Source organism: Protomyctophum bolini (assembly GCF_963924005.1).
Source record: "Protomyctophum bolini genome assembly, chromosome: 22".
Taxonomy (NCBI): Eukaryota; Metazoa; Chordata; class Actinopteri; order Myctophiformes; family Myctophidae; genus Protomyctophum; species Protomyctophum bolini.
The window spans coordinates 3,820,361-3,835,360 of NC_137883.1; the positions used below are offsets into that span (position 1 = coordinate 3,820,361).

Below are 15,000 nucleotides of genomic sequence, written 5' to 3' on the forward strand. Positions count from 1 at the left end.
TTATCTTTCAACATAACTCGAGCAAGGATTTGAGTTTAAAAAACGTTCGCTCTGAAAGAACATATATTCAAAGATTTGCGCCACACTTTCACGGTTGTTCCAAAATAGCAGACCTACAAGCTGCTACGAGCTTGTAGATCTGCTATTTTTCCAATAGCTGAAGCATGTCACAATCCTTAAAAAAAACACCAAAAGGGGTCTCCCGCCCAGAATGATGTTAAAGACACACTTTCCCCATTTCCTGAAGACGTTTAACGTCTTGTCTATTTCACCACGACCGCAATGACATTATGATCCATTCATTTTTATTTATTAATATTATTTTTTCATTTGAGTACACCCCCTGGACATGACGCTATAGTATGTCGCAGGGACTTACCCCCCAATCCAACCCTTGATGCTGAGTGTCAAGCAGGGAGGGCACTGGGTCCAATTTTTACAGTCTTTGGTATATGACCCGGCCGGGGGATCGAACCCCGACCTCCCAGTCTCAGGGCGGACACTCTAACCACAAGGCCACTGAGCTTGTTATGATCCATTCATTGATTGATTTCTTTCTCTTTTGTGTGTTCCGTCTGTCCAGTTTTCGAAGGAGAAGTATCTGCTGGAGTCTCCCCCGGAGAAACTCCGCAAGGAGCTGGAGGACGAGCTACGACTCAGCGCCGCGGACATCAGGAGCCATGGCTGGTACCATGGACACATCCCCAGAGAGGTACGCACGCACACACACACACACACACACACACAGTGTTGTCCCTGAACGCGTTCAAAGGACGTATCACGGACGCGTTCGTATTTTGGGTGAACGCGAACTGAACGTATACAGGCCTATATACTGTGTTTCGGCCTGATGAACGCCATTGTGAACGCGTTCATTTCTGCCGTGTGTGTTGTGAACGTCACTTTCTCACGTTCAACTTCGTTCAAGAGTCGAGTGTTTCCATAGAGAGCCTCCCCAGGCGAAATCCCCGGCGCTAAAACACACCCTAAACATGGCCTTAATATCTGGCGGAAAACCCACCAAAAAGCCCTTACAGCAGACACAGAACATCCCGACTCCCGACCCAAACACTGAGGAAACTTGTTGTTGTTTGATTGAACATAATGTGCCACGGAAAATAGCTTCCAATAGCTTAGTTGGTTATTTTTGCGTCGAGGAGGTGCGTAGTCTTGGTGTCCATAATGTCGCCACGAACGGCCAACAAAAGACATCTCTCTTCCACAGCGAGTGAAGCGCAAGTGATGCCCGATTTATTCGTCCGTGTTTATTCCAGCGTGTTCCACTGAAAATAGCCGATCTACAGTGAGCTTGTAGATCGGCTATTTTCAGCACGCAGAGATATGGCAGGCTGTGAGAACAGAGAACATTCCGTTTGCCTTCACAATAAAAGCATGCAGCTTTCACCAGTGTGCCCATGAAGACAAAAAAAAAGATAATAATTTGGATAATGGTAATGGAGATATTGTAAAAGTTGCCACTTTATTAATCCCGAAGTTTTTTTTAAGGTTTGGACTTCCAATAGGAATAAAGTCTGCGGTTTTATATGGCTATGGGCTGTGGCAATAATTTTGAAAAAAACAAATAATAACGCACGCACCCACACACACACACCCACGTGCGCACACACATACCCACGTGCTCAGACACACGCGCACATACGCACACACACCCGCACACACACACACACAAACACACCCGCACACACACAGACTCCGTGCATTCATAGCGGTCTGTGGATCACTGCTTGAGAAGCAGTACGGCTTACTCTATATAAGTGCATGATAAAATGGCCCTCTCTTTATTGAGCACGACGATGAATGTGCCTTTGTGTGTTTGTCAAGTATACAACACAGGTGATCTGTGTCACAATCAGGATTCTGTTTTGGCACCCTATACCGGTGGCAAGGCTGTGGTTAACCCATTTAGGCCTTAAGTAATTTTTGTGCCACATTTTCATGATTTTTCAAAAACAGCAGACCTACAAGCTCGTAGCGCGCCACTCGGTGGCGCGCTACGAGCTTGTAGGTCTGCTATTCTTCAATAGCTAAAGTATAACATAATGCTTAAACATCGTCACTAAATGCCAGTGGTGGAAAGTAACTACGTACTTTTACTTAAGTACAATTTTGAGGTATTTGTACTTTACTTGAGTATTTCCAATTTCCAGTACTTGTACTTCTACTCCACTACATCTCAGAGCCACAATGTGTACGCTTTTACTCCACTACAGTTATTTGAAAACTCGAGTTACTAGTTATACAACTTGAGTTGTATACTTTTAATTCTGATTAGAAAACATACATTGAGGCTATTTTCAATAGGTTTTGTGCACATTTTGAACTCGTGAAATGGCACATTCTGCAATATGAGTACTTTTACTTTTAGTAGGCCTACTTTAAGTACATTTTGATGCCGATGCTTTTGTACTTTTACTCAAGTACATTTTCAATTCCCTACTTTTACTTGTGACAAAGTATAGTTCTACAGTAAATTGCAGTATTGGTATACTTTTACTTAAGCAAAACAATGGAGTACTTTTCCCACCACTGCTAAATGCTAGGTTTATGTTGTTTACCAGACAGATGCTAATTGCTATACGTATGTACATCAGAGATTTCCCTTTGCAACATTAACAAACAACAACAATAAACAACAATAATAACGCTATAGCTAAGATATTTAGATAAGACAAACAAAGAAGTGCCCCATGAGGTAATACTATGGCAGCAATATGGAGGGCGTAGCTTAGTGTCCGGATTAACAAATGTGCAATAATAATTAACGCATAACAATGCATACAGCAGATACTCTGGATGAATACATTGTGCAATATCGCTTCATGAGCAATATGTACAGTTCCGTTTGCGAACGTGTATTTATTTAGGTGATTTCTTTTTAATTCTTTTTTATCGTCCATTTCCTTGTTTTTATGGCCTGTAAATGAACGGTGGTATGAGACTTTCGTGAGCCTTGTGCTTTAACTCATTTAGAAAAAAAAAAAAAAAAAGCCTTCTAAATCCTGACAATTTCCTGAAAAACCTCATGTTTCTATATCAGTGGATCTCAATATTTCATGTCAAGGACCCCAAAAAATACATGTAATTGGCCGCCGACCCCCATCTTCAAAAATATATAGTTCCAGGGACCACCACCCCCCCCCCCCCCCCCCTCTTTCCCCAGAAGCAAACAAAGATTTGAGTAAAAAAAAAAAAACGTTCGCTCTGAAAGAATATATTCAGATCTGCGCCACAATTTTCACGATTTAGTATAGCACTCGGTGCCGCGCTATACGAGCTTGTAGATCTGCTATTTTTCAATAGCTATATAAAGCATTTAAGCATATAATGCATCCAAAAAGTGGGGTTCCCGATCCCGACCCAGAATGCTGCTTTAAAGACAGACTTCAAAGACAGTCTGCTGGCATCATCCCAACAAACAAACAAAAAAAAAGCAGTCCGTTTCTGGCGTGTTGCCTGCATGGGGCTTTTCACAATCCTCTTTCTTGCTCTCCCAAAACCAGCATGTCTGCTGGGCGTCAATACACAGCAGGGGACGGGATGGAGGGGCGCCCCGGGTGCTCTCTGTCATATATATATATATATATATATATATATATATATATATATATATATATATATTAGGGCCGGGACTAATTGCGATTAATTTAGATTAATTAACTACAGAAAAATCTATATAGCACTGAAAACTGGAAATAATATTTTTTGTGTTGCCTAGAACTGGAGGTCTGACAAAAAACAGTAACAATATGAAGTAAGTACAGCTTTGTGATGTCACTGAGATGTACTTGTTACTGTTACTACATTTCTTTCAGACATCCAGTTCTAGGCAACAGAGAACACATGAAAAAATAGGTTTCTCGCTGTTCTCAGGTTGAATATTGATATGCGATTAAAATGCGATTAATCTAGATTAATTAACTACAAAGCCTCTGATTAATTAGATTAATTTTTTTAATCGAGTCCCAGCTCTAATATATATATATATCTATATGCTCAAAGCCCCCAACGCGACAAACCTTCTGTATAACTCGCTGTATACATCCTGCTAACTGCCACCAGTGGTGGAGAAAGTACTCAATTGTTTTCCTTAACCCATTCTGACCTGAGATCAGATTCATAACGAGGTTTCCACTGGACACACACACACTGGTCTGATTAACCCATTCTGACCTGAGATCAGATTCTAAAAATGTCAGTCGTTCTTCGATTTATCAAAAATAGCAGATCTACAAGCTCGTAGCGCGCCACTCGGTGGCGCGCTATGAGCTTGTAGATCTGATATTTTTCAATAGCTAAAGCACGACACGATGCTAACACCAAAATGGGTTCCCGTTCAGAATGGGTTAAGCAAAAGTATACCCCAATACTGCAATTTTAGAACTATATACTTCGTTACAAGTAAAAGTATGCGGAATTGAAAATGTGCTTGAGTAAAAAGTACAAAAGTATCGCCATCAAAATGTACTTAAAGGGGAATACCATATATATATTTTTTATTTTTATTATTATTATTTGTGGCTTTCACCTTTATTTTATATTTTTTTATGGAGGGATAGACAGTAGGCTGACAGGAAATGGGGAGAGAGATGGGAGGGGAAGGGGGGTGACATAATCCGTATTTATTATTGAATTAAATAATACCAAGCTTCCTAATAATGATGTAACGGTATTGTATGATTGTAAAACAGTATATTATCTAGAATTACGCTGAGGGAAGAAGGGGAGCATGTTTTCTAACCTCGTAGAGCGGCACTCGGTGCTTGTAGAGCTGCTATTTTTCAATAGCTGAAGTATAACATGGATGCTTAGAACACCGAAAGGAGTTCCCGCCCCGAGAATGTGTGTCAACACTAGATTTGACTGTGTTGTCCTCTTTTGAACATGCCAAAGAAACACTTGAACTGCGAAATTGACACAGTATAGTATAGAGTCTTTTCAAATCCTCGCCATGTTACATAATATCGAATGCTGTTCTGCCTCGACACATATACTCATCTGCAAATATAGCTCAGTGGAAGTTGTCTTGGCATTTGGAAGACGGGTAACTGCCAAAACAGACAGCTGCTTAATTCCAGCCAATGGCATGCAGGCAGCCATAGCTATGACTCTGAGTGCAGGTACTGGGTAGAGAGAGGCCTTCTGGGCGATATGAAGGTTGCCAGTTCAACCCTCGGCTCATGTATGTGTCAAAGAGTGTCCCTGAGCAAGACTGGAAAAGAACACGTTATTCCGACCAGTTCCTTTCCCCTCCATCAGGCGCCCCGGCTGGACAGGGGGAGGCAGTATAGAGACCAGGATTACTGCATGTTTTTGTGAGGGTATCTACAAAACACGGGGAGAACATGTGAGGGTACCTACCCTAGGGGACACGGGGAGAACATGTGAGGGTACCTACCCTAGGGGACACGGGGAGAACATGTGAGGGTACCTACCCTAGGGGACATGGGGAGAACATGTGAGGGTACCTATACCCTAGGGGACATGGGGAGAACATGTGAGGGTACCTATACCCTAGGGGACACGGGGAGAACATGTGAGGGTATACCTACCCTAGGGGACACGGGGAGAACATGTGAGGGTACCTACCAGAAAAAATAAACAACTTTTGGCAAACTATACACAGTCGCAAACAGAATATAAGTTAGCTTACCACTGTAATGCTTCATCTCCTTCTTTACTCTCGTGCTCTACATCAGAAGAACCCATCTGTGTGTTATCCCACATTCAAATTTGCATAATCTATTCATGTATTCGTGAATTTGCCCCTGCAGCGTAAACTTGGGGGATATCCCTAAGCCCTATGGCTGCCAAAACAATAATTAGTTGCTATGGTGACTGGATCCCACACACACACCCTCTATGTATGGTGACTGGATCCCCCACACACACCCTCTATGTATGGTGACTGGATCCCCCACACACACCCTCTATGTATGGTGACTGGATCCCCCACACACACCCTCTATGTATGGTGACTGGATCCCCCACACACACCCTCTATGAGTCTATGGTGACTGGATCCCACACACACACCCTCTATGTATGGTGACTGGATCCCCCACACACACCCTCTATGTATGGTGACTGGATCCCACACACACACACACACACACCCTCTATGTATGGTGACTGGATCCCACACACACACCCTCTATGTATGGTGACTGGATCCCCCACACACACCCTCTATGTATGGTGACTGGATCCCCCACACACACCCTCTATGTATGGTGACTGGATCCCCCACACACACCCTCTATGTATGGTGACTGGATCCCCCACACACACCCTCTATGTATGGTGACTGGATCCCACACACACACACACACCCTCTATGTATGGTGACTGGATCCCACACACACACACACACCCTCTATGTATGGTGACTGGATCCCACACACACACACACACCCTCTATGTATGGTGACTGGATCCCACACACACACACACACCCTCTATGTATGGTGACTGGATCCCACACACACACACACACACACACACACCCTCTATGTATGGTGACTGGATCCCACACACACACACACACACACACACACACACCCTCTATGAGTCTATGGTGACTGGATCCCCCACACACACCCTCTATGTATGGTGACTGGATCCCACACACACACCCTCTATGTATGGTGACTGGATCCCCCACACACACCCTCTATGTATGGTGACTGGATCCCACACACACACCCTCTATGTATGGTGACTGGATCCCCCACACACACCCTCTATGAGTCTATGGTGACTGGATCCCCCACACACACCCTCTATGAGTCTATGGTGACTGGATCCCCCACACACACCCTCTATGTATGGTGACTGGATCCCCCACACACACCCTCTATGTATGGTGACTGGATCCCACACACACACCCTCTATGTATGGTGACTGGATCCCCCACACACACCCTCTATGAGTCTATGGTGACTGGATCCCCCACACACACCCTCTATGAGTCTATGGTGACTGGATCCCACACACACACCCTCTATGAGTCTATGGTGACTGGATCCCCCACACACACCCTCTATGAGTCTATGGTGACTGGATCCCCCGCACACACCCTCTATGAGTCTATGGTGACTGGATCCCCCACACACACCCTCTATGAGTCTATGGTGACTGGATCCCCCACACACACCCTCTATGAGTCTATGGTGACTGGATCCCCCACACACACCCTCTATGAGTCTATGGTGACTGGATCCCCCACACACACCCTCTATGAGTCTATGGTGACTGGATCCCCCACACACACCCTCTATGAGTCTATGGTGACTGGATCCCCCACACACACCCTCTATGAGTCTATGGTGACTGGATCCCCCACACACACCCTCTATGAGTCTATGGTGACTGGATCCCACACACACACCCTCTTTGGATTGTCTGAATACTCTGTATTTTCTTTCTTTCAAACTCCACCTCTCAGTCAAATGCTTTTAAATCAAACTCCACCTCTCCAGTCAAATGCTGTTAAATCAAACTGAAACAACAAGGCATTTAATTTGTCACTGTCTGTGACTTCCTTTTTTTTATTTTTATTAGTGACAGTGCTTCTGGTTACAGTGTGTAGCAGTATAAAAGTCCTATGATTCCAATCAACACGATACGTTTAGGTTGCAGGATAGTGCCTCTGTTTTAAGGTCATGACCACTAATGTGTGCAAACACTGCCACCTACTGGTGATATGCCTTTATAACAACACAGTGCTGACAGGGACTACACACTATACTTGGTCTTTGACTCTAGGCTTTTCAACCCATTCATATTTTAAAATTCCCAAAAGGATGCTGTCTTTGAGAGCACAGCTTCTGCAGGCTTCTAGCCCTCTTTAAAAAAAATTGGATGACTAATTCTGAACATAGCCAAGTATATATATATTTAGTATTAGTCGTAGACTTTTGAATAGTTTTCCTTTAGTTCCTTTAGTCACATTTTTAGTCACCAATTCTACGGCTATTTTGGTCGACTAAAATGTATTTTGGTGGGCCTTGATGCCGTCGTAATGACTGATTTTACTGCTTGCTGAAAATAGCCGATCTGCAAGCTCGTAGATCTGCTATTTTCAGCATGCAAACCAAGTGTAATTTGTTGACGAAATTGTCAATATATTTAGTCTCAGTTTTAGTCATCATAGCATTTTCATTTTAGTTTCCATTTAGTTTTCGTCAGTGGAAAAAGGTAGTCGACGGACATTTTTCGTCTTGGTTTTAGTCGACGAAAACAACACTGGTTAGCAGCAGTACTTGGTCCGCTCTTTTCCTCCCTGTAGTCTACACCAAATCTCTTTGCTGGAGGGGGAAAAAAAACGATCTACAAGCTCACAACGCATTGCGTTGCGCCACCTTGTGACCTTGTAGATCGGCTGTCTTTTGGCCAATGATCCCACCCGGAGGAAAAGGGACGCTTGGGGTTTTCAAGAGGTCACAGGTTCTTTCTTTTTTTTTCACCTGCCTTATTTCCAGTGGTGGAAAGTAACTAAGTACTTTTACTTAAGTACAATTTTGAGGTATTTGTACTTTACTTGAGTATTTCCAATTTCCAGTACTTTTACGTCTACTCCACTACATCTCAGAGCCAAAATGTGTACTTTTACTTCACTACAATTATTTGAAAACTTTAGTTACTAGTTACTTTGGCGATTTTAACCTCATACATTTCGGCCATTTGAAAATAGCCGATCTTGCGACGTGAGCTTGTACATGTGCTATTTTCAATAGATTTTGTACACATTTTGAACTTGTGAAACGGCACATTCTGCAATATGTATCTCTTTTACTTTTAGTACTTTAAGTACATTTTGATGCCGATACGTTTGTACTTTTACTCAAGTACATTTTCAATTCCGTACTTTTACTTAGTTCTAAATTGCAGTATTTGTACTATTAAGTATTAACAATTGAGTACTTTTTCCACCACTGCTTATTTCATTGTTGGGTAAAAAGAGACAAAATAATTCATGCTCATTGTGTCTCTTGTCTTTTCCAGGTGTCAGAGACGCTAGTGGTGCGTAACGGAGATTTCCTGGTGCGCGATTCTCTGACCAGTGTCGGGGACTACGTTCTGACCTGTCGCTGGGACCACGAAGTGTTGCACTTCAAGATCAGCAAGGTCCTGGTCAAATCTAATGACACCAAGGTATGGTCAAAGTCCTGGTCAAATCTAATGAGTCTCACCAAGGTATGGTCAAAGTCCTGGTCAAATCTAATGACACCAAGGTATGGTCAAAGTCCTGGTCAAATCTAATGATTAAGACTACATATATTGACGATTTCGTCAACAAATCAAAACTAGACTAAAATGTTAGGAAGGGACTAGTGGACAAGCAATCCAGTACAAGTCATTTTACACTTGGTTGCATGTGTAAAATCATTCAGTACGACGGCATCAAGGCCCGCCAAAACACATTTTGTTCGACTAAATCAACTGCAAAATCTCACGACATTCAGTCGGACTCAAACTCGACCAACACCAAAACATTCCAGGTGACTAAAAATGTCCCTCAAACCAAACGAAAACTATTCAAAAAGACTAATAAATTTGACGGACAAAAACCACAACAATTGCATCTAGGGATGCACCGAAAGAGAAATTCTTGGCCTAAACCGAATATAGGAAACAGTTGAATACCGAATATCCGAATACGATTAATATTATATATATTTGTTCCTGCCATTGCTGTCATGGCCGTACCTAAAAGCTACCGGATTTATGGCAAAAGAAACGGTTATAGCAAAACTTAACTTAACCCATTTTGGGCGGGTACCCCTTTTGGTGTTAGCATTAGGTTATGCTTTAGCTATTGAAAAATAGCAGATCTACAAGCTCGTAGCGCGCCACTCGGTGGCGCGCTACGAGCTTGTAGATCTGCTATTTTTGAAAAATCGAAGAGCGACTGACACAGAAAAATGGCTTTTTCAGAAAACTGTCAGGATGTAGAAGACATTTTTTAAATCTGATCTCAGGTCAGAATGGGTTAATAGGCCGGAAAAACATTTTTTGCCTTTTGTTTTTTGGCCGAATATTCGTTGCATCATTGCATCGTCTCTCTCTCTCTCTCTCTCTCTCTCTCTCTCTCTCTCTCTCTCTCTCCTCGCTCCTCCTCTTAAAGGTGCAGTACGTGTTGGAGTCGGACACCTTCGACTCGGTGCAGGAGCTGGTGCGCTTCTACGTGGGCCAGCGGCGGCCCGTCTCGGCGCCCAGCGGCGCCCACGTCTACTGTCCCATCTGCCGGACGCTGCCGCTGCGCTACCTGGAGGCCACCTTCGCCCTGCAGGCCGCCGCCGCCAACAACGGCGGCAACAACGGCAAGCCGGGGTCCCACCACCACCAGGCCTATTCGCCGTCCGGCCAGCGGGGGGCGTACATCAAGAGGAGAAGCGTCACCATGACCGACGGGCTGACCGCCGAGAAGATGATACCTCACAGGTGAGAAGATTATATAATAACCCCGCGGGAACCCCTTTTTGGTGTTAGCATTATGCCATGCTTTATAGCTATTGATAAATAGCATGATCTACGAGCTCGTAGCGCGCCACTCGGTGGCGCGCTACGAGCTTGTAGATCTGCTATTTTTGACAAATCGAAAGAACTACTGACATAGAAACATAGCTTTTTTTATAATCTGATCTCAGGTCGGATTGGGTTAAAGGACCACTTCACCACTTTTCAACCTATCTTCATATAGTAGGTACTCACAAATAATCATGAAATAATGGCGCAATTTTTTCCTACTCAGTCTGTGTCTCATAGGAGGGCTGTGGGCAGTTCAGAAACCGTCTTCCAGTGACATCATCGACGGGGAATGCAAGCTAATAGAAACTGCAGTCCTGGAAAGCTGCAATGCGAAAAAGGAAGCCATCGTTCTCACGATAATGAAAATCTAAGCATTTTTGTAAAAAAGTCTTGTTTAAAAACGAATCTGCCTAATGATGATGTCATTGGAAGACGGTTTCTAAACTGCCCACAGCCCCTCCTATGAGACACAGACTGAGTAGAAAGAAAATCGTGCCATTTTATCATGATTATTAGTGAGGACCTTTTATATGAAGATAGGTTGAAAAGTGGTGAAGTGTTCCTTTAAGTCTTAACCCTCTTAACCTTTAAGAGGACAGGACTGTGTGCGTGCGTGCGGGCGTGCATACTTCCGCGCTTGCGTGCAGTGGTGGAAAGTAACTAAGTGCTTTTACTTAAGTACTGTACTTAAGTACAATTTTGAGGTATTTGTACTTTACTGGAGTATTTCCGATTTCCAATACTTCTACTTCTATACTCCACACTACATCTCAGAGCCACAATTTGTACTTTTGTACTCCACTACAATTATAGTTACTAGTTACTTTTGATCAGAAACCATACATTAACCACATAAACCCTATAAATTTCGGCCATTTGAAAATGGCCGATCTACTATTCTCAAAATATTATTGCAATCCGAGTACTTTAAGTAATTTTGTACTCAAGTTCACTTTCAATTCCGTACTTTTACTACGAAAGTAGTTCTACTTTTGCAGTATTGGTACTTTTACTTAAGTAAAACAATTGAGTACTTTTTTCCCAACCACTGCGATGTAGAAATAAACCCCTTTTGGTGTTAGCATTAAGTTATGCTTTAGCTATCGGAAAAAATAGCAGATCTACAAGCTCGTAGCGCGCCACTCGGCGGCGCGCTACGAGCTTGTGTAGGTCTGCTATTTTTGAAAAATCGAAGAACCACTGACATATCGAAACATGGCTTTTTCAGAAAACTGTCAGGATGTAGACAGACACTTTTTTTAGAATCTGATCTCGGGTCAGAATGGGATAAAGAGGACGACGGTGGAGAACAGTGTCCGGTGCCTCAACATCATGCACGTTCGCTGTGCTGATGTCAGTTCTTACGTCCGTCCGTCCGTCCGTCCGTCCGTCCGTCCGTCCGTCCGTCCGTTGCTGTTTTCTTTCATTGTTGTTCATTTGTCGTTATACGTTTTTACAATCAGCGACCCGGACAGCCCCGACAGTCCGACCCAAACACCAACTGTGGTCCCTCCGCCGGAACCGGAACGAGTACCCAATTGCAGGTTGTGTGTGTGCGTGTGTGTGTGCGTGCGTGTGCGCGTGCGTGTGCGCGTGTGCTTGTCTGTTGTTTTTGGCAGCAAATTTCAGTTTTAGTCACAGTCTTTGGATTGAAACTTCCATTCAGTTTTAGTCACCTGGAATGTTTTAGTGTTAGTCTAGTTTTAGTCGACTAAATATCCTACGATTTTAGTCGACTAATTACACTGTTGATTTAGTCGACTAAAATGTATTTTGGCGGGCCTTGATGCCGTCGTAATGGCTGATTTTATACTTGCTGAAAATAGCAGATTTACAAGCTCAACGTGTCACGCTGCGGCGCGTTGGGAGCTTTTGTAGATCTGCTATTTTCAGTATTCAAACCAAGTCCACCAACCACTTGTCCCTTCCTAACATTTTAGTCTAGTTTTTATTTGTTGACGAAATTGTCAGTATATTTAGTCTTGTAGTTTTAGTCGTCACAGCTTAGTTTTCATTTGGTTTCCATTTAGTTTAGTCAGTGAAAAAAAGGTAGTCGACGGACATTTTATAGTTTTAGTCGACGAAAACAACACTGTGTGTACTGTGTGTGTGTGTGTGTGTGTGTGCGTGTGCGTGTGTGTGTGTCTGCGTGCCACTAATGTTGTTTTTTCCCCTCCGAGCACTAACCCAGTTCCTTCACACAGACACTGTTTGACTCACCTGAATCCTGTCTTCTCTTCACAACACTGCACCCACACCATTAGTATTCACCTATCGCACGCTGTTACGGCTGGGCAGAATGTCGCTAAGATATCGTTATCATGATAATGAGACTATCACCTGATTTGTTGGTTATTGTGATATATGTGGCGGAATTAGTGTTGTCTTTTCCTGATTTGAATGACTCGACTATGAGTCGATTATGAGTGATATTGTCGAAATACGATAATGTCGCCACAGAATCGCTAATGAGTTATTCGGTTGAACGCATTTGATTTATTTTCCATATTGCCCAGCCTTAGCCACTGTCCCTCTCTGCTTGAATGTTGAATTAATATTAGCATTAAGCAGGTCCTGTGTCGATACAAACCCAGTCTCCAGGGGCTTGGTAGTGCTGTCGCCTCACAGCTAGAAGGCCCTGGGTTCGATTCCCGCTCGGGGCGCTGTGGGTGCTGGCGGCGTGTTTCCTCCTCCGCGTCATCAGTGCCCATACCCGAGGCGAGATTGGCGAAAGGGCCTTTCTGTGTGGAGTTTGCATGTTCTCCCCGTGTCCCCTAGGGCGTAGGTACCCTCACAAAAACATGCCGTAATCCTCATGGTCTCTAAACTGCCTCCCCCTGGCCAGCCGGGGCGCCTGATGGAGGGGAAAAGGAACTGGTCGGAATAACGTGATCCTTCCACACGCTACGTCCAACCAGGGAAACTCCCCCTCTGTCAGGTGTAAAGGAGCAATTTGGACACTCAGGCATGAAGGAAGCATGAGTTCAAGTCCGTTGCTCTCCCCAGGTTGGCGGAGGGTGTGTAGAGCCCAGGATCACATTAGATAATTGACACAGGGTTGAAAAATGGGTTACAAAATCGTGGGATAAAAAAAAAATCCAGTCTCCCAGGTTTTTGTTGTAAACCAGTCTTTCTTCTGAAACCAAATGAACGCACCACCCTTATAACCTCCACCATAGCTCCGCTCGTAAAGTCCTTTTTCCCTTCACTCCCTTCACGGTTGGCCGGGCGGTCACATGGTGAATGTTTTGAACAACATGCTTTTGTCTTCGCAGCCCGTCGACCATCCACCATCACAAAGACGCGATGAGGAACTGCGCCATGAGCATGGATCAGATCCAGGAGTACCGATGCCCCTTGTCGCCCGTCGGGGAAACGCCGCTGTCTCCTGCATACAGTGCCAGTGAGTATTGCGCACGAGCGCAGCCGCGCACACACACGCACGCACACACACGCGCACACACACACACACACACACACACACACACACACTCTATGCCAGTGGTCCGGGGATCCTTGATGGGTTTCCAATTTTATCACTCATTTTTTGGCTGTTTAAAAAAATGGAAAAATCACACCCGTGTGAAGTGAGTGGTGCAACTCCCTGTGTTGGGGGGGGGGGTCCCCGGAACATCCAGACCCCCAGGAACGCGACCAGGAGGCCGGCCCGATAGAGATAATTCTGGGGGTCCTTGACATGAAAAAGGTTGAGCACCAACTGACTGACATGGACGCATAGTTTTTTTTTCTTCAGAAAAAGCCTTTTATTTTATTTTGGACCTCAGTCCAAAATGGGTTAACCTCACCTCTCTCTCTCTCTCTCTCTCTCTCTCTAGTCACCAGACACAGAACCCAGTCGGGCGGGCGCGTGCTGCTGGCCGTCGTGCCGCCCTCCCCGGCGGTGGCGCGGCGCTCCAGCGACCCGACGCTCAGCCCCTCCTCCTCCTCCCCCTCCCCCTCCTCCTCCTCGGGCCAAAACAACAACCCCCCCCCTCCTCCGGGGGGGGAGCAGCACCCCACCCCCGCCGCCCGCACCTCTCAGTCGGCGCACTCCTCGCCCGCCCACCACCACCACGGCTACCAATCGCACGCCTCCTCCGAGACGACGACAACGAGCTACTGTGACCTCAGACCGTGCTCCGCCTCCGCCCCAGGACCTCCCCCCAAGCCCCCCCCCGCCGCCGCCTCCGCCAAGGGCTACGTGGAGCGACTGCGGGGGGAGGAGGGGGGGAGGGGGGACGGAGCGGCGAGGGAGGATCAAGGAGGAGGAGGAGGGGGAGGGGACGGGCTGTTCAGCGCTCCGCAGGTGGAGATGGCGTCGTCGTTCAAACCGTCGAGGTATTGTTGTTGGGGGGGGGGGGGGGGGCAGTACTTAGTTTAGACAGTTTTTGGTTTAGACTATAGTCATTGGTTAGACCAGTTATTAGTCCTAGTACAACTACAGCCTA

General features: G+C 45.1%; 1 protein-coding gene across 1 annotated transcript in view; it reads left to right on the plus strand.

Annotated features, from left to right (window-relative positions):
* The window catches only part of sh2d3ca (SH2 domain containing 3Ca), a gene marked incomplete at its 3' end in the record, with an annotated part of 86,197 nt that overhangs the window by 61,856 nt on the left and 9,341 nt on the right, over positions 1-15,000 (plus strand). The window contains exons 6-12 of the mRNA XM_080756795.1: positions 584-712; positions 9,026-9,175; positions 10,149-10,465; positions 12,016-12,099; positions 13,828-13,955; positions 14,389-14,504; positions 14,595-14,890. Coding sequence (XP_080612921.1) covers positions 584-712; positions 9,026-9,175; positions 10,149-10,465; positions 12,016-12,099; positions 13,828-13,955; positions 14,389-14,504; positions 14,595-14,890 — 1,220 coding nt within the window. The remainder of the gene's footprint in view (positions 1-583; positions 713-9,025; positions 9,176-10,148; positions 10,466-12,015; positions 12,100-13,827; positions 13,956-14,388; positions 14,505-14,594; positions 14,891-15,000) is intronic.